The sequence below is a fragment of the Amphiprion ocellaris genome, chromosome 3 (genome assembly GCF_022539595.1).
Source record: "Amphiprion ocellaris isolate individual 3 ecotype Okinawa chromosome 3, ASM2253959v1, whole genome shotgun sequence".
Classification (NCBI taxonomy): Eukaryota; Metazoa; Chordata; class Actinopteri; family Pomacentridae; genus Amphiprion; species Amphiprion ocellaris.
The window spans coordinates 16,395,651-16,416,418 of NC_072768.1; the positions used below are offsets into that span (position 1 = coordinate 16,395,651).

General features: G+C 38.8%; 1 protein-coding gene and 1 long non-coding RNA gene across 2 annotated transcripts; one reads left to right on the forward strand and one right to left on the reverse strand.

The window, feature by feature from the left end:
- Positions 1-8,780: 8,780 nt before the first annotated feature.
- LOC129348574 (uncharacterized) lies at positions 8,781-14,558 on the reverse strand. The gene is made up of 3 exons (XR_008601167.1): positions 13,928-14,558; positions 12,928-13,028; positions 8,781-10,718 (listed from the first exon to the last, which is right to left on the reverse strand). It is a non-coding gene; the product is annotated as an uncharacterized LOC129348574 (long non-coding RNA).
- A 1,771-nt stretch (positions 14,559-16,329) lies between these two features.
- On the forward strand, positions 16,330-20,215 carry LOC111567054 (shaker-related potassium channel tsha2-like). Its single transcript, XM_023267915.3, has 2 exons — positions 16,330-18,459; positions 19,693-20,215. The coding sequence occupies exon 1, from the start codon at positions 17,009-17,011 to the stop codon at positions 18,443-18,445; it is 1,437 nt and encodes a 478-aa protein (XP_023123683.2). The 5' UTR covers positions 16,330-17,008; the 3' UTR covers positions 18,446-18,459; positions 19,693-20,215.
- Positions 20,216-20,768: the final 553 nt, after the last annotated feature.

The window sequence follows — 20,768 nt, forward strand, 5'->3', positions numbered from 1 at the left end:
GTGTACTATGGCGTTTTTTTTGCGCCAAAATTCATGATGATTTTTTTTTCAAAGAAAACCTTTCTGGAGTGTTTTTCACGGCCTCCTTTACATTATTTCATCATATGGCACGTTTTTACAACATGTTTGAAAAATCGCATTTTTTTTCAACATAGTATAGTAAGGCGGTTTTTTTTGCGCCAAAATTCATGATGATTTTTTTTTTCAAAGAAAACCTTTCTGGAGTGTTTTTCACGGCCTCCTTTACATTATTTCATCATATGGCACGTTTTTACAACATGTTTGAAAAATTGAATTTTTTTTCGACATAGTATAGTAAGGCGTTTTTTTTGCGCCAAAATTCATGATGATTTTTTTTTCAAAGAAAACCTGTCTGGAGTGTTTTTCACGGCCTTCTTTACATTATTTCATCATATGGCACGTTTTTACAACATGTTGAAAAATTGCATTTTTTTTTCGACATAGTATACTATGGCGTTTTTTTTTGCGGCAAAATTCATGATGATTTTTTTTTCAAAGAAAACCTTTCTGGAGTGTTTTTCACGGCCTCCTTTACATTATTTCATCATATGGCACATTTTTGCAACATGTTTGAATATTCGCATTTTTTTTCGACATAGTATAGTATGGCATTTTTTTGCTCCAAAATTCATGATGATTTTTTTTCAAAGAAAACCTTTCTGGAGTGTTTTTCACGGCCTCCTTTACATTTTTTCATCATATGGCACGTTTTCACAACATGTTTGAAAAATTGCATTTTTTTTCGGCATAGTATACTATGGCGTTTTTTTTGCGCCAAAATTCATGATGATTTTTTTTTCAAAGAAAACCTTTCTGGAGTGTTTTTCACGGCCTTCTTTACATTATTTCATCATATGGCACGTTTTTACAACATGTTTGAAAAATCGCATTTTTTTTCAACATAGTATAGTAAGGCGTTTTTTTTGCGCCAAAATTCATGATGATTTTTTTTTCAAAGAAAACCTTTCTGGAGTTTTTTTCACGGCCTCCTTTACATTATTTTATCATATGGCACGTTTTTACAACATGTTGAAAAGTCACCTTTTTTTTTGACATAGTATACTATGGCGTTTTTTTGCGCCAAAATTCATGATTTTTTTTCAAAGAAAACCTTACCATAGTGTTTTTCACGGCCTCCTTTACATTATTTCATCATATGGCACGTTTTTACAACATGTTGAAAAATCGCATTTTTTTTCGACATAGTATACTGTCGTTTTTTTGCGCCAAAATTCATGATGATTTTTTTTTTCAACAAGAACCTTTCTGGAGTGTTTTTTACGGCCTCCTTTACATTATTTCATCATATGGCATGTTTTTACAGCATGATTAAAAATCGCATTTTTTTTTCACCATAGTATACTATGTCACTTTTTTGCGCCAAAATTCATGATGACTTTTTTTTCAATGAGAACCAATTCAGAAAACAACAGAGGAGGAGTGCAGTGGCCCAGGGCCATAACAAACAGAGTAGCATCGTATGTCTCTTAGAAAACATCATAGTATAGCCTTTGGTATGAAAAAACGCCATCATATACATTGTATATTGTACAAATAACAAGTCAAAGGAAAGAGACATACATTGTAGAATTATATTAATTGTGGGCTGACTGATTTACTGATTATCGGTATTTTATTTTTTACTGATTTACGGTTATATATACATTTAAAAATGGCGCTACTTTGGCTCTGAACCTTAATCTACCTGTGGTCGCTCTGTCTTCTGGAGTGATTTGATTGGTTACATATCATGAATAAAACTCCTTTAACTTAACATCTGTAAACAAAACAAAAATGTCTCAACAAATTTTCCTGTTCGAGTTTGTGTTCTTCTAAGTCTAACGCCAAGATTTTAAATACTTTCATTTACTGCAAATGAATATCGACTCCAAATGTCTCAGTAATAATCATTATCAGCCTTAAAAACCCACAAAACACCCCTCTATACTCAACCACACTTAGTACAGTCCGGTTCCCCCTTCTATAAATCTGCTTGGAATCGTCCACTTCCTGTTTGTCAAAGTGGCCTTCTACCTGGACAGGTTTTGTTGGAGCTCATGCAACAAACATTTTGGGTAACTGCACTTTAATATGGATGGATGACACTGAATTAGAGTCTGTTTTAATGAGACTGAGTTAAGATGTGTAGCTGTCATTAAATAGGAAATTATTTCTCAGAATTCACAGAGAAAAGTCTGAAATGTTTGCTAGGTTAGCGTCCCACATGTTCTTTGGCTCAGCTAAAGCTAACTCTCTCCAACTTCTGGAACTCTTGAGTTGCTTGTTGTTAAAATATCTTGCTAGAGGTGCTGAAGCTCAGAAAGTCTGAGATGTTTGTTCAAAATAAGCTCATTCTCAAGTCTTATCTGAACTGTCCTCTTTTGTTTTAACTTTCCCTAAACTTAGGAGTTAATGACAGAGCAGCACATTCAGACTCCGTCTCATTTATGTAGAGATTAAACTTCAGTGTCATTCATTGATGTTAAAGTGCAGTTTTTCAAATGTTTGTTGCACATGCTCCCGACCAAACCAGTCCAGGTGGAAGATGATGTGAAGAGAAAGCTCCAGAGGATGAATATTACACATTTACATTGGAAATTAATGTAATTAATTAGGTCATTGTCATGCAAAAGTTGGATTTCCCTTTGTTGAGTGCTTTGTTGATGTTGGTTTCAAAATGTTTTTTGACACTCGGCCCCAAAGATTAAAACCTTCTACAGCTCACAAGCTGCAACAATTCACTCATTATCAACTATCTTTCTGACTAAACTAAGATAAAATGTGAAAAACTGCCTGATTCCTGCAACATGAATGTAAATGTTTTTGGTTTTTATGACTTTAAACTGAATATATTTGGGTTTGACATTTTATAAACCAAAACAAGAAATGAATTACTGGAGAAAACAATCAACAGATTAATGGACAAAGAAAATGTGTTTTCCAACATATATGGCTAAATTACTCCATTACAAGATACATACAATTTAAATTCTATTTTATTTATATAATGCCAGTTACAGGTCAAATTGTCTCAAGACGCTTTATTTTTATATTTTTTTTGTCATACTTAAAATATGACAAAGTAAGAAATTTAAAGCTCTTGACTAACACAATTTATTATTTGGTTTTTAAGAGATTAATCGACAATTAAAATAACTTTCTCCACTAAAACTAATAAACATGAGGTCAAATAGAAGGAACAGTTTTAAATACTGCAGTCCCACAACGACAAGAATAAAGTTTGTTAACAAAAAGTAAATCTGCTGGTGGATTCCATTAAAGTCCTAATAAATGATAATAAAGTGTGATACTAAAGGTTTGTGGTGCTAAAAATGTCCAAGTAAAGATATGAAGTTGAACATGTGGATGGAGGTTTATAAAAGTTGACCTCCCTTCATTTCTCTGGAGCGACTCCATGGATTTTATGGATGGTGGTTAAAGACCTGCTCTTCTAGTGGTCTTCCTTCTAGTCGCTGTAAAAAGTCAGTCCATCCTGGCCGACTTCAACATCTCTTCATGACAACTTGTTCTGCCTCAGACCTGGTGGAAACTCCAGAAACTCGGGAGAACCCGTGGAGACTCGAAAAACTCGTCGGGCGGGGGAAGGTGTGGTGGACGGTGGGGGAGTAGAGGGGGGAGGCCGCCACCCACCTCCCCACCTACTCTCCGCCCCGACTCCACCCAGACTCCGCCTTGGCTCTGCCCATGTGGTCACTTCAGGAACTACGATGCCAAAGGGACGACGAAATTACTTCTTTTTATCTGATCTGTAGCTCAGTGAGTTAAGGATTTGCCTGTGGAGCTGCAGGTCGCTGGTTCAAGACCAGACCCTTCTTAAGTTTTTTGAAAATCCTGACAAAGACAAAGAAAGAAAAAGGCCGGTGGTGGGTCTTGAACCTGCGACCTTCCACTTGGTAGTCTGTCTTCTTATCCCCTGAGCTATCCGCTCAGATACTAATTCTTCTTTTTTTTGCACATTTATCATCTATTTTTTGTCGTTTTTCGAGTTTTTTTTAACTCGAGTCTCGACTCGACCGTTTTTCTCAGGAGGTTGGACTTCACCCTTTGTGCTGGAGGGTGGAACCCTCAGTTCCAAGACTTTCCAAAGCCTCCACACCTCCCGAGTCCTCAGGACCTGAGCTTTCACACAGTCTGAGGACTGAAATTTTCTAAGTCCCACAGTAGTTCTCTGTTAGTTTGAACCTTCAGACAGTCCGAGGACTGAAATCCTCTAAGTTCCTGAGTAGTTCTCTGTTAGTTTGAACCTTCAGACACTCTGAGGACTGAAGTTTTTAAAGTTTCTCACTACTTCTCTGTTAGTTTGAACTTTCTGGTTAACAGGAGCCTTAAAACTTGTGACCATGAGTCTTGATTTCACATTTAGACCATCCATCTGAGTTCTTCTCAGACCTTCACCTGTGGGTTTTTTAGAAATCCTCAACAAACTTTGATTCTCTTCACTGAACAGTAAAGTTTGTGGAGATCAGAAGGTAACATTAGTTTGATCAATACCTTCAACTACTAGTAGACTTTATCTGGAAAGCAGTTTTCTTAAATGAGTTCTTAGTAAATCTGTCCACAATCAAACCAAGAACATAGAAAGAGGAAATGTTTGAAGAAACAACTTGATGTTTTCATTTCAGACTAGAAAAAGTTTTAAGACCTTTATCTGTTTTGGCTCTTTTTCATCCTTTTATTGTCTCTTCTGTTTAATTTGATCTTCTAAAGTTTACGTGGTGTCTTTTCAAATGTTTTGTCTTTAGTTTGATTCTTCTTAAATGTTTAGTTTTGCTCTTTTCTCACCTTTTATTATTTTCTAATGTCTGATTTGATTTTGAAATGTTTTGTCTTTTTAATGTTTAATTGTTGTTTTTCCAAATGTTTTATTGGCTTGTTTGAAAATTCCTTTTTCTTTCCCAATGTTTAATTTTTTGATTAAATCTTTGTTAAGATTTTTCTTTTTAAATGTTTTACCACCTTTTAATGTTTCATTTTTTAAAATGCTTCATTGTATTTTCTGTTTAATTCCTATTTAAAGTTTTATTGTCTTTAAGATTTAATTTTCAAATTAAACATTTAATTTTTTAATTAAATGTTTTGTCTTTTTAAAGGTTTAATAATCTAATTAAATGTTTTGTATTTTTTAAAAATGTTTAATATTCTTCTTGTTTAATTGTATTTTTTAAATGTTTAATTATCTAAAATATTTCATCTTTAATGTTTCATATTTTTGTTTAAAAAATTGTTTAATTTCATAATTACATGTTTTGTATCCTCTGTTTAATTATTTAATTAAATATTTTGTCTGTTTAACATAATTTAGTTGTATTTAATGTTTAATTTTCTTGTTAAAAGTTTTATTGTATTAAATGTTTTTTCCTTTGACTTAATTGCTTTTTTAAATGCAATTTATTTCTTTAATCTTATTTTGTCAAGATTTTAACCCCAACCTTAAAAATGAAATAAACCCTTAAATCACAATGAAAATACTTCTGTTGTCACACTCATGAGTTAGTCAATTATTCACTTTATCAATTCAACTTTATTTGTTTAGCACCTTTCACACAGATGACAAAACTAAACAAGCAAAGACGCTAAAACTATGATTAAAACTCAAAAACATATTTTTAAAAAAAGATTTAACATGGTAATAAAATGTGTTGTGTCCAGGGGATGGAGGGAGTTTATTGAAGTCTTCTTGGGCTCACATGGGATATCATTTAAAATATAAACTTGATATTCAGTCTAAGGAAACTGGAAAACTGCAGAGCGACAGAAGAACCAACAATATCTCCTGTTTTCTCCTTTAATGAGTCGACTCTTCTTGTGCTTTCAGACCAAAGAACTACAGACTCTTCACAACCTGCTCAAACTCTTGGTACAGGACCTCACCACACAGATCAAGAAGGTTTCCGTCTCATTTCTACTCTGAAGCTCACCTTCTCCTGCTCAAACTGCTGACAAATGTTTCTGCTGCTCTAAAGTCTAGTCTCCAGAACTTCCTAAAAACTCTCAAAGTCTCTTCTGCTGCAGGTTGCTTTGTAGAACTGTTGCAGAAAACCTCACTAAACCACATGGAGGGCCTCAAGATAGTCGTCCAAATGAAACCGTACAAAAACCAAACTAGCACAACCCAAACACTAAAGTCTCCTGCAGCCTACCAGAGAACCTCTGAGAACAGAGAATCAGGACAGGAACTCTTACCTTCTGGACAACCAACGTTGGTTCACAAACAGGAATACACAATGTGTCTGACCAAAAACCTCTAAAGACTCACTACAGCCAAGATAAAGATGCAACTCAGCTGCACCAAACCCACTAATCACTGCACACATTAGCACCATGTGCTAACTGTGGCTAAAGAACCACATTTACCAAGACAACTATCCAGTACAAAGCCCTAAAACACACCAAGAAACACATTAAAGACGATTTTACTGCTGGAAGCTGCAAGCCAACGCCTAAAGAACAAACTAAAGCAATGGAGCCAAACCCGGTTCTGTGGTGAAGAGAAGCAGAGGAAATGTTTGTCTGCAGCTAAATAAAGCAGGAAGACACTGAGCTGCTCAGGTGTTCCTGATAACACCAAGCAGCCACCTGGACAGCCAATAGGAACACAGCTTACTGGAAGTCCAGAGGGCTGGGTTAGTGAAGGAAATTTAGTTTAAAGTTGAGGCAGAAAGTTAACAAAGAAAGTTGAAAACCACTTTCTGATACCTGAAATCTCTGAGTTTTCACACAAAGAACACCTGAACATGTCAAACTGGTTCCATAGTAGAACCATCATTGTAAAAACGTCATAGTATGGTGTGTTGCTCAAAAAACATTACGACCCGGCTGTCTAGGGTCACCGAGGAGCAACACAAAAACAGGACAAACGCTGGTTTCCAGGGGGTTAGGCAGCTATTTATTTGAAAGAGTAAGTTTACAACAACACAACATGTGAGCAGAAAAATCACAAAGTCTGTCTTTAGTTCAGCTGAAAATATTAGTTTTTGTCTTTTTTATTGACCAAACTTTTCAGGAAGTAGATGAATAATAATTCAAGCTCTCATGTAGAAGTCCAATTTATTTTGGATCCTTGTGGAGAATTTAATCTTAGAGTTTGTAAAGCTGTTGAGTTTTTACAGTCACATGGATTGTTTTGACATTTAATAACTGAGTCCTGAAATAAAATTACAGTTGTGGATTTCTGTCATTTCGTCTGGACTAAACAAGTAACAGCAGCATAAATCTCAAACGTCATTATGAGGAGTCTGGATTGAGGTTTCTCACTTGATAATGATCAAAACATGAAATTTAGGTTGGTTTAAAGTAATATTCCACCTTAAATCTTTGAATGTTGACCTAAAAGGTTGGTTTCAGGAAGTATTCCACCTACAAGGTCCTCAAACATCCACCTTAAAGGAACATTCCACCAAAAATCCTTGGACATGCACCTAAAATGTTGGTTTAATCAAGTATTCCATCCAAAATCCTCATAGAGACCTGAGGGGCTGGTTAAAAGGAATATTCCACCAAAAACCCAAAATATAGACCCAGAAGGGTGGTTTAGAAAAAATTCTTCAATGTAGACCAAAAAAGTTAGTATGGAGGAATATTCCACCTGAAATGTGGACCTGAGAAGTTGGTTCGGAAGAATATATCATCCTAAACATCCTTAAATATAGACTAAAAGACGGTTTGGAAGAAAATTCCACCTAAAATCCTCCAATGTAGACCTTGGAGGTTGATCTGATGGTATATTCCACCCAACATCCTTGAACATAAACTTAAAAAGTTTGTTCAAAGGAATATTCCACCTAAAATCCTTCAATGTAGACCAAAAAATCTTGGTGTAAAGGAGTATTCCACCTTAAATGTAGACCTAAAGGATGGTTTGGAGTAATATTCTACTCTGAAATCTTCCAATGTAGACCTAAAAGGTTGATCTGATGGTATATTCTACCCAACATCCTGAAACATTTACCGAGAAGGTTGGTTTAATGGTATATTCCCAGAGTCAGTGTAAAGGAAATGTAGACCTAAAAGGATTGTTTAGGAAAGGAATATTTAAATGATTACTTTCATTATTTAATAATCTGTTATCAGTCAGAACCCTGGTAAACTTATTTTCATCAGTTTTTTTTAGTGTAAGTCACAAATAAAGGAGCTCTTGGTTTTTCCTGGCGTTAGTGAGTCCAAAACTACTGTTTCAACACAGATACGTTCACATGCATCCACAAACCTCTCAGCACTCAAACACCCACAGACAGGAGGCCGGCTGGGCCGAGGCTCGGCGGCGTCCTCAGACCCACGAGTCGGGGAACTTGTTGGTCCGGTTTGAAGGCCTCCGTGTGGTCCAGTAGAAGTCCACATAGTCGGTGTTGGCTTTGAACCGCAGCGACTGGCCGCCATCAGGTCGACCGGCTCGTCCTCGTAGGACTCCTCCTGTAGCCTTGAGGGGACCACAGGAACATTCAGTAGCTGTTGGAGTTCTTCCTGTCAGGCTCGTGGTAGAACGGCTCTGAAGTATCTTTTACTTGTCTTATCTGGAACAATCTAACAGCCTAAACTGTTAACAGCAGTTTAAAGAAGCAAACACACAGGCATAGATTAGGACTCAAAGTAGATTTATTTTAGAAAACAAATCAACTTAGAGGCATTTGTTCACACGTGGCTGAATAGGAGGCCGTCCAATCAGATTTGAGGTCTTCACTCTGTAGGTTGGCTGGTGAGACTCTTGGACCTCCATCAGCTGACATGGATGTTTGATGGTCTTCTTCTCTAGTGCCAGATGATTCATCCATGAATTCAGCAGCTACAGACTGAAATGAAGCTCATGCTGCCGTTATTGAATTCCTGTTCCAGATCAAATGTTCAGAGCTCACCTTGAATGCAGCCGTCTGCTGTCTGATAGTTTTTCTCATTGTAGTCTTCAATAAAGTCTTTTTCCTCATGTCAGGATGTGGTGAGACTCTTTCTCAGTCTCTGCAGACGTCCCTCATTGTGCATCTCCAGAGAAGAAACAGAAAAACTGATCACTGCTTCAGCATCAAACGCTCTCCAGCATTGAGAGTGTTTTAGGAATTAATTCATTGTGTTGTGAACTTTGAAGAAGCAGAAACTTTACAGCTGCCAAAGATATGAGCTCCAACTCTGGATGTTTTAGGAAATGAAGTTCATCAAATGAACACTTGATTTTTGCTGATAATGCTCATTAAATTACTGAAGAAATCTAACATAAAAACCTGTAAACTCTCAGGCAGCTTTTGTTAAAGTTTGTCTATAATTCTATCATCATGTTTTGGAACCAGGACTCTGCAGAAGTTCCTTCAAACAGATACTTGTGTGTTTCTATTTAAGGCCTCAGGTTTGAACGTACAGCAGAGGATTAGAAAGGAGTGATTTTAATATTTAAATCAGTCCAGTAAATGTTTGGCTTGAAAATTATAAAAATTTTGATTTAGATAGATTTGTGTCAAATAATATTGTAGAGTCTCACTGAAATATATCCAAATGAGTTCAGTGTATTTACATTTTATAGAATATTTGATTTCTTAATCTCAATACTGTAGGGTCTGACCCTAAATATTATAATAATGATGTCAATTTAAATAATATTTTAGTGCAGAGTCATAAACTTTAATCAGCTAAACTTACATAATAAATATCACTGTACAATCTTAACCTGGACATTAATATTATTGAGGTAAATTTACATAAATCATGATATTCTAGAGTCTTAACTGGAATATTTCTAACATTAATCTTTTTGTATTGTGCTGATAAACAACAATAACCTGAGTTTCAGATAATATTTGTCTGTGATTGTGAGACTAAATTCCTCCACATTCTGGAACTGGACTGCATTTCCCCAAAATGGAAACATGAACAGAATTTAACACTCATGTATCCATGGCAACGCTAACGTTTCTGCTTCTTACCAAAATTCACAACACAAGTAAAGATTTTAATGTAAAACTTCAGGGATGACTGCTGACCATAAGTATTCTGATCAATACTTCATGATCAATATCAGGACAGATGTTACAACTCCAGCTGTTACATTAGACTGCAGTTATTCACAGAGAAATTAAAACATCACATTCCTCATGAAAACTAGATGGGACTTTTATTAAATAAAGTGTTGGTGAATAAACAGTGTAAAAAGTGCAAAGCAGCTCCATTAAATCAGGAGATGTGAGACTTCCACAGCATGGATCACCATCTGCTGTGTTGATTCATAGCTGAATGTTAGAATGAACTGAGATAGAAAAGCTGCTTTGAGCTGCAACATTACGGTCTGACAATCCAACACCATCACAGTTTTCATCTGGTTGTTTTGCTTCAACATGCTGTGAAGTTCAGTCTTTACCTGAATCAATAGAGATTCTATTTTCAACCAAGACTGGAATAAAAATTAGAATGTTATGAGGTTATTAATGCAACTAAATCCTTTCAGATGGAAGGATTTACTTCTAAGTTCTAATTCAAGTTTCAGTTGGAGCACATTGCATTCACAAAGAAAAACAGCGAAACCTTCATAGCAACATTTAATAAACCTAAAGCTTCCCTGTTGGCACATTGGTGGAGTTTGTTACTGAGCATCTGAACCTTAAATCCAGTGAGACGACCATCTTCAGTCGAGGCCAGTCAGAGAACTTCAAGACCTTCCATCAGCTGGACCAGATGTGGCATCATCTCCCTCTGAACATCTGGATGACAGGAGAAAAGACAGAAATCAAACACAGATCACAGAAATACAATTTATTCACTTTCATCATTTTATAAAAGTAGCATGAACTTTATTAAAACTTGACAACATCAGTAATGAAAGTAAATGTTTTTATCTCATGTTGAAGCTAAATTGAAAGTCAATTTTAATGACAGTTTATCCTGAGAGGAGTGAGAATGGAGCTTTTCTTTCCTTTTTAGAATATTCCCTCAAAATATTCTGTTTATTATTGGCTTTAGAAGCATTTTTCTTTACTTATTTATTTTTAGATACCTCAGACTGATACACTTTGCTGGTTTGCAGATAATTTAATGTACAATGACAATAAAGATCTTCTATTATAACATATTTTGCTAAAACAAGAACTGCAAACCTTCTCAACCATCTCTCAGGCTGAAAAATTCCAACTGCGACCAAGAATTATCTGATGTAGTTATTATTATAATCTTTACTGAACCAGCCCTGGAATTAATAAAAATCTGTATATGAATATGATTTTCTCTGATGGGACCACTATGGAAGCTGTAGTAACAATTAACTATCCTTTGAAGGGAAAGATTAGGTCTTCTTCAGGTGGATAAAAAAACCTGCATACAATAAAGTAAGGGGCTGCACAGTGGCGTAGTGGTTAGCACTTTCGCCTTGCAGCAAGAAGGTCCCTGGTTCGCGTCCCGGCTTTCCCGGGATCTTTCTGCATGGAGTTTGCATGTTCTCCCTGTGCATGCGTGGGTTTTCTCCGGGTACTCCGGCTTCCTCCCACAGTCCAAAAATATGCTGAGGTTAATTGATTACTCTAAATTGCCCGTAGGTGTGAATGTGAGAGTGCTTGTTTGTCTTTGTATGTGGCCCTGCGACAGACTGGCGACCTGTCTAGGGTGTCCCCTGCCTTCGCCCGAGTCAGCTGGGATAGACTCCAGCACCCCCCGCGACCCTAGTGAGGATTAAGCGGTGTATAGATAATGGATGGATGGATGGACAATAAAGTAAATCTCTTCTGCACTGCACACATACTACACTTTTGTATAACTCTGGATGTCAGAGTAAAGGCAGACAGATCCACCAATCAGCCACAACATTCTGACCACTGACAGGTGAAGAGAACAACATCCGTCATCTTGTTCTAATGTAACGTTCTGCTGGGAAACCTTGACGTTCATGTGGATGTTTGACATGTACCACCACCTAAACACTGCAGGACAAACAACCCCCTAGTCTCCATGGCAACAGCAGTCCTTGATGCAAGCTGCCACCCTCAGCAGGACAAACTAAAACTACTCAGGAGTGGTCCGAGGAACACGACAGAGCTAAGCTGTTCACCTGGGTTCCACACTCCCCACATCCAGATCTGATTGAGCATCTGTGGGATGGTCCAGGATCAGCCTGGTCTAGGTAGGACCCACCCTGCAACCCACAGGATCCACAGAATCCACAGGACATCCCCAGAGGTTCTGATGAACCACTGGGTCAGAGGAGTTTTAGCAGCATAAAGGGACCAACACAGTATTAGTCAGGTGGTCAGAATGTTATACTGTTATATTGTCATGCTGATTATATGATCAGTAAATGTTACCATCAATTATAACGTCCACATTGATCAGGAAAAAAACACAAAACTACCAGTTCATTCAGAAACTGTGGGGTTAAACCTAAAAATACAGACCTCAACAGCAGTTTGTTTCAAAGCAGAACACCAGCCGGTTTTCACTAAAGAAGCTTTCAGAGCAACAATTAAATGACAGTTTTGTTCTCATTAAGTTCAGAGTGAGCCAAAATAATGTACACACATCAGGAAAAGAAAAACTTTTATAAATATTTCATTTTTATAAGTACTTCTATACATATCGATACCTCTTTCTAAGTTTGATCAAATCACGATAACTCTGTGTCCTGTTGTACGACGTTTTCCCAACAGATGGCGCTACCCTCACGAATGGAGCATCAACAAGTGACGTCTACAACACAACAGAAATGTCTGGAAGCCAGTGGCCACCACTTTGAGCACCTCTTGTAATTGTAGAGGCCAAAGATAACTTTTATTAATCTCGTGATGTCTGAATAAATTTGGTATTGAAATATTTATGCAAGTTTTTCTTTTCCTGATGTGTGTAAACATTATTTTGGCTGACTCTGTATGATGGGTTTCTGACAGGTCACCAGGCAACATCTTTTTATAATAATGACAAACATACCTGCATTCTACAGGAGTGATTTTCCTCATGTGCAGGTAAAGATGTGTGAGGAGTTTAGAGATGACAGGAGCAGGAGTCATCCTCACTAATTCAGCTTCCACCTAGAAACAGAAAGACCACAAACAAACACACTGATATACTCTCAAACATTCAACCTCACAGCCTCAAAATATCTGTTTAGGAAGTGTTGTGTTTCTAAATTCTGCTGAAAGCATTGACAGACATTCTCTTACAAGGTTGTGTAAAAAGCAGCCTGTCCTCTGAGCTACTGAGAAATCTTCCTGAACAAAGTTTCTATGTGTAAATCGGCTCAACAAAAACTAAAGCCTCAGTCACAGATAACAGGTATCGCAAATTATAAAGAACTTTCTTTGTTAACTCAGACTTCCTGCTTCATCTTCACATAAAAAGGGGAGTTTAACTCGTCAGGTGACTGAAAATGAACGGCTTGTGCAGTTCTAGATCCAAAAGTAGGACGTTTCAACTCATGTTTTACTACAAATACATGCAATAATAAATAAATACAATGACTGGTTGTTAGTTTATTCACTATGAATGTCCCTTTATATACTGGATTGAACTTGAGCAGTGGAAGAGAGAAGGAATTTAATGAAATTATGGAGATTCAGAGAGGTAATGTTGCGCAATGTTAAGTTAAGCGCGGTTTAATTCAAACCAGCTGAATGTTAAACTTCAATGCAGCTCAACGGGTTTCAGTTAACCTTAAAGTAAAATAACTTTTTTAAAAGCTAAAATACACAGCAGAGAAATACAGGTTGAGAAGGTCATTCTAATGACACACAGCTGCAGCAGCAACTAACACAGGTGTTCAGCGGTAAGTTAGCCACCTGTGTTAATTAGCCCGCTAGCTAACTTAGCCGCTTAGCTAGCTAACGCGTCCGGAATAACTGCTCAAACACGACAAACACAACTCTTCACAAGTCGCTGACTTAACGTACAACAAAATAACGCTACAGGTTAGAAGTATTTATCTTCTTACCGTGTTTTACTCCAAAAACAAGATCAACAGCAGCCAGAGACGCTACCAGACGTGCCGACCATAGATACATAGAATACTAGATACGCTAGCGCGCTGTCTTCTATATTATCTGTGGTCTGACCAATCGCTGCTCTCTGGCTCCGCCCTCTGAGAATCTTGTTGTCGTTTGGCTCCACTCTTGCTGATGACCACTTCCGGTCTCAGAAAATGAAAAAACTGACCTTTTTTCGTTTCTCTCTTACAGATTTTACTTTCTTGTTATTCTAAATATAAAACGAAAATCAAAGCATTTTAAAAAAAATCGTATATCCCTTTTTGATCATGAAAAGGAAAAACGCCTTGTATTTCAATTTCAATTTTTGTATTTTAAAACGAAAATCAAATAACCACTCGTTTTCTGTTTTTCAATACCCGTTTCAGAACGGAAAATCCAATTACCAGATCCGTTCACGGACCAATTTGTTATTTTCCATATAAAATTGGATATATTGCCAAAAAAGAAATATCTGTCATGATTATCTCAACTTAATTAAAAGAACACAATCAAAACAATTTTTGAATCAGCTCATTTTCTTATTGTTCAGTTAACTAGAAGGCAGTTGTTATTAAATTCGGACGGTTATTTAGTTGACATTTTAGTGATAGCCAGTCATTTTTTATTAATAAGTGATTATTTCCATGGAATTTGTAAAGGCATGATCATAGTGAACATAAAAAGCTTTTTTTTTTTTTACTTTTAATAAAAACGTATACAAGATACATCTCATGGACTTCAAAAGTCCCTCAATTATATCTTGATCCATATATTATTCCAGCATCTGAACTCATACAGTCATAATGGCTCATCTGCATCATGCTGTTGACAATCAATACAGTATATCTTTGTCTTTGCCAGCATACTGTCACAATGATTAAATTATGATGACATAAATGTCAGCCACGATCACAAATCTCCCACAAATGATTTTTTGAAGAATGACAAGAGAGCAGATGTTCTCTTGCTGCGACTGAATTCACAGTATCTTGTTACCACGGGGGTCTCCTGCATTCGTAGGTCAGGCCATTAATAACGATGGGAGGTTCCTCACTGTCAGCATTCATGCACCCTGTCGGCTTTATGGCATGTGTCCCTCTCAGTGCATACGCTCGCTGTTAAGTACGCACGCACATCCATCGACATATCTCAATGTGTAGGTTTTCATGGAGTGCAACACCAAAACACAAACACACACATAGCAACAGAGTGCAGTGTGTTTTCATAGTGAGAAAATAGCAACAATGTGCTCAGTTAAGTTTTTCTTCTTACAGAAATGAGACAGCTACCGCTTATTAAAGCTAAAAGACAGAACTTGCTGTACGTTGTAGCTGGACAATGAATGTTAGATTCTCTCAGTCTTTTCTTTTGCTGACTGATATATGAGAGTCACGTGTCAATTCCTTAGCCTGTTTGTTATTGTTTGTTTCCCTGGATACAGTCAAGGCCTGACACCACAGCTTGACCCAGACAGTCATTTGGTGAATGCTATATGCTAACACATTAACAGCAGGCGGCACGGTGTCCTGAAACTGACATTTGACTCCTGAAATCCTACCCTTTGTTCCGGAATGGAAAAGGTGAAAAATCACGCTCTTCTGGGAACTTGTGCTTGTTAACCTGACAATGAAAAGGATTTTTTAAAATGGCATGTTATGCCTGTGAAGGATTGCCCGCATCTACGTATTAATGCAAACTGTCCAGCTTGGTTTTAGTGACACTGATTAGCACCTCTGAGCTATTGTTGTGCTCTTGAATCTACAACTGCAGTGCGTGACATAACTGGTGCAGCTTCATGAAAGCAATGGAGGTGGAAAAAAACTGAGCTATTGTTAGATCACAGTGCTGCAGTGCACATGTAATCTCAGTGTGTACACCTGGGACACACCTTGTAGACTTTTTATGATTTATTTCTCAGTAGTGGAAGGATTAAACTGAAAGACAATAAAGCGTTGGATGAAACACTTTCACTTTGGAGTTCTGCAGGACCTAACAAGATCTAAAACTCCTGCAGCAGGTCTTTTTTTTTACACCTCTATATATCAGTAAACCTCGAGGCCAGGCCACTTGTCTTCTGGGGCTGCCTGTGTTCCAAGTTGTACAATTAAGCCCTTTAAGTGCAAGGAATGATGAACGTTATTTTGGCTGCAGCTTCCTGAAGCTGCTGTCCTCTCCGTCTACTCAAGTGTCAGTCAAGCCAGCAGTTTCCACTGGCTGGGTCCAGAAGGGCCCCTGGTTATACGAGGCTCCGAGCTTCAAAGCATTCAGATTATTTCATCTTATTTATTTCAAGGCACATCTAGCATGTAAGCAGCAGAGAAAAATAAAGTCACTGTGCTCAACGAGGCACATCTATTTGTCACGTTTGTCTGTACTCCTGGTTTCTAAAAGGGTGGGCTGTGACCCAAAGTAGCCACAGCCTGAGTCCTGGAGGTTCCCCCTTGTGACGAGAATAACCCCATGACATCATGGATAAAGGACCTACAGGGTGACACACTCCATTTCTGAGGGGGCTGTGGGGCTGGAAATCAACTGCTCCGAACGAGGCAAGACTTGAGGATTTGGAAGAAGGATATTTTTAAGAAATAAAATAAAATTACCTGGCTATTCAGACAGATATTGGTAAGGCTACATGTTTACTTGGAAATCAGTGCACTGCTGCAGTGAAGGGACTGAGTATGAGAGGGACAGCAGCAGCAGCAAGTGTCATCTGGTCTTCCAACTTGGGGAGGGCTTTGGAGTTTAAAATGGTGTGAATATGATAGCCTTCTCTAGCCAATGCTATAGCTTATGCAAGTGGAGATCTGTGTGCAGCATTGAAAGTGGACAGTTCAGAGGGACTAATCTGACAAAAGGACGGTGTAAAAAGGACAACAACAGCGCAAAGATTTTGGACATCAGGGGAGCTGAAAAAAAGGGGGGTGGGGGGGACGATTGTCTGAATCTCGGGTGGCTGCATGAGAAAGAGAGTTAGGAGGACGCACGGGCTAAAGGGAAAGAGGAAGGCACCAAGGAGGTGAGTTTTACCCTCGGGGGGTAAAAAAAAGATGACCGTGGTGTCCCAGGAGAACCAGGAAGAGACTGTGGTCGTTACTCCGTTGTTGCAAGATGCTGTGGACTTGGAACCGGCGGACCAGGAGTGCAGCGAGAGGGTGGTCATCAACATCTCAGGACTGCGCTTTGAGACGCAGCTAAAAACCCTCTCTCGCTTCCCGACCACGCTCCTGGGAGATCCGCGTAAAAGGATGCGTTTCTTTGATCCGCTGAGAAACGAGTACTTCTTTGACAGGAACAGGCCGAGCTTTGACGCCATCCTCTACTATTACCAGTCAGGAGGGAGGCTCCGGAGGCCCGTGAGCGTACCTGTGGATATTTTTCTGGAAGAAATAAAGTTTTACGAACTTGATGAGGAGGCCATAGAGCTTTTCCGAGAAGACGAGGGCTTGGCGAGGGAGGAAGAGCGCCCGCTGCCTACTAACGAGTTTCAGCGCCAGTTGTGGCTCCTGTTCGAGTATCCGGAGAGTTCAGGACCTGCGCGGATAATCGCCATTGTGTCCGTGATGGTTATTTTGATTTCCATTGTTATCTTCTGTTTGGAGACTTTACCAGAGTTCAGAGAGGTGACAGCAGTGCCAGAGAATAACGTCAACGGCAGCGCTCACGGCAAAGCGCAAAGTCCCTTCACAGATCCCTTCTTCATGGTGGAGACGCTTTGCATCGTGTGGTTCTCCTTTGAGTTCACCATGAGGTTTCTGTCGTGTCCCAGCAAAGCAGCTTTCTTCAAAAACATCATGAACCTGATCGACGTGGTGGCTATAGCTCCGTATTTCATCACCCTGGGCCTGGATCTTGCAGAGCATCAGGGCAGCAGTCAACAGGCTGCGTCTTTGGCCATCCTCAGGGTCATCCGTCTGGTGCGCGTTTTCAGGATTTTTAAGCTCTCCAGACACTCCAAAGGTCTGCAGATTCTCGGCCAGACCCTTCACGCAAGCCTCAGAGAGCTGGGATTGCTCATATTTTTCCTGATCATTGGAGTTGTTTTGTTCTCCAGTTCAGTTTATTTTGCTGAAGCAGAAGATCCTCAGTCTGTATTTTCAAGCATACCTGATGCGTTTTGGTGGGCTGTGGTGACCATGACCACAGTTGGTTACGGAGATATGTATCCCTCCACCATCGGGGGTAAATTCGTGGGATCTCTGTGCGCAATCGCCGGAGTGTTGACCATCGCTTTACCTGTCCCTGTGATCGTGTCCAATTTCAATTATTTCTACCACAGAGAGAACGAAGAGGAGGAAAATGTCCAGTACGTACACGTGACCTGCGGGCAGCAGCCGCAGCTCTTATTTGGTGAAAGTGACTCCACCGAAAGTAACCAGTCGATCACCAAAACTGAGTCCTATCAGGAGAGCGACGACTTGGAAACTCTGACATGTTTAAACGTGGCTCCAGTGGAGACATACACGGGGAAGCTGACGGATGTGTAAAGATTTTATTTCCGGTGAGTTCTGGTTCAGGGGTCGAGCAATTTAGGCCTCTGTTTGTGTGACGCTGCAGGTGTTTTACGCACAGCGTTTTTTGAAAAGTGGACCCTCAGAGATTCACTACAACCCACACTAAAATCAAGAATGGCTCAGTATAGTTTAATTAGTTAAGAGAAAATCACTCCTCCCACTGCTGTAAACTTCACACATTTTTACACACAGGGATAATGAGAGAATTAAAAAAAAAACAGTGTGTGGAGTGGACTTAATACCATCGGCAGTAACTGAGCTATAACACACTCTTCCATTTAGAACGAAAAATTGCAATAAACAAGTCAAAATTATTTGGAGATGTGTCTCCACAATCATAAGACATACATCTAAAAACATACAGGTGTTTTTTTTCTGTGTTTACGCACGAGATATTTCACCACAAGCCCAAAACTTTGGATAAGGACTCATCCATAACGCACAAGGGAACAGAATTTCCACACTAAGGCGCACAGCACAACACTAATACAGACACATAAACTAATACTTCTGTCACGTTAGAGCGTGGATTAATGTCGGCCATTTGTGTGTCTATGTGTGGGTGTTTGAGCACTGCAGTGGGACTACCCGGAGAACACTTCAACACCACTTTAACCTCATTTTGGAACATAATTTACAAACTGTTTCGCCCTCCTATACTGGCCTATTTGCATCTAACTGACTGGCAGATTTCTGTGACCTTTAGGATGGTCAAAAGTTTGTCAGTAACCAGTATCCCAAATTTAAAAGATAAATACCTCATAATTACAGGGGAGGTTTTCATCTTATTAAAATATTTTTAACACTGTTAAATTTTCACAACACCTTATTTATAGCAGTTTGACAATAAGAAAAAAAAAACATATCTGGCTATATTTTTATTTGGAGGTTCTTCTTCCTGGTGAATCTGATCAGAAATGTCAGAACAAGTGAGCTCTGAGCGCCACTGTGTGGATGATCAACATCCCTGCAGACAGCCCTCCTGCTCAGGCTCCACAGTGTGCAAAATTAACACTTTAGCCTGAGTATCTTTGCACTGTTGCAGCTGGCCTGGACTGATTTAGGCATAAGCCCTCAGAGATCATTCTCTTTGACTCAGCGTGTATCCGGATGCTTGTGATGGTTTTACTGAGCCCACCAGATGCCTGACTGCTTTCTCTCACCTCCTAATGTTAACTCTGGCTTTTTTTCTCCCCACTTTCTCTTCTGCTTATTTGCAGGAGGGAGACGATTTAATGAAGCTTCCCTCAGAGTCACAACAAGACACAAGTGTGGCATTTCTCCCAAAAACACTGGATCATTTTCTCGCGGATTATTCTTGCATTACCAAGTGTTGAGAGACTTCACGGTGGAGACGCATGGAGAAGGTTCAGTCTGCCGGAATGGACGTTGTGTGTATCATCCGTAGGAAAGAAAACAACATTCTTTTGTGTAGGCTTTATAAATGACCACGCTTTCTTTGTATAAAAAGCCTTGTTTATATATTGCAGGTTTTTTTGTAACTCTTAATTTCCCCTTTCTCGTGCAGCTTAGAACGCAAACCTGTCATCTCTGTTGTTCCAAACATTCAGATTGCATTGCAGCTCGCTGTAAACACCATAGGCCAGAGCATTGTAATGCAACGTCTGCATGACACGGATTCATTGTGAATTTTAAATGTAATAAAATATTTATTTTTCTAATTTAAACATATATGTGAACTTAACTTGCTGCTTTTTTATAAATGAATTATGAATAAGAAAATATGCCACTGGTCATCTTTCATTATTTCTACTCGGAGATCAGACTCAGAGAACAGTAAGCGCTTTGTGTAAAATCCATCCTCGCTAATTACTTCATTGTACTTTTTTCCCCTCTTTTTTTTTTTTTTTTTTGGTGCTGAATGATGTGGAAAAAGGCGCAGAAGCAGACATTGAGTTGCCCTGCCACAAAACCCAATTAACTTAATAAAATGCCATAGTGATTAATGGAGGGGTATTTATTTGGCTGGAGGAGCATTTTAACATATTAGGCAGAAGTAGTCTGATTTTGTGTCGAATGCGTATTTTGGAGAGTTGAACTGTTTTAAGTCAGCTCAGCTCCTCACTGTCTGAGGCCCTAATGAACCAACATACAGCTCAGCAAGAGACAGATACGACACATTAGATGATTATTTCTTCTGATATGTTGCTGTTCTAACTTGTCCTTGCGTTTGTTTGGGTAATTTGTAATTTCCTGACTCAATCATCGGCGCTGTCCGTGGTGCTGAAAGACTCTGCAGAGCCAAATTCCCTGCGTTTTTTCCCCCTCGTGTGTT

Coding starts and splice junctions, on each gene's coding strand:
- LOC111567054 (XM_023267915.3), top strand. CDS start 17,009: ATGACCGTGGTGTCCCAGGAGAACCAGGAAGAGACTGTGGTCGTTACT.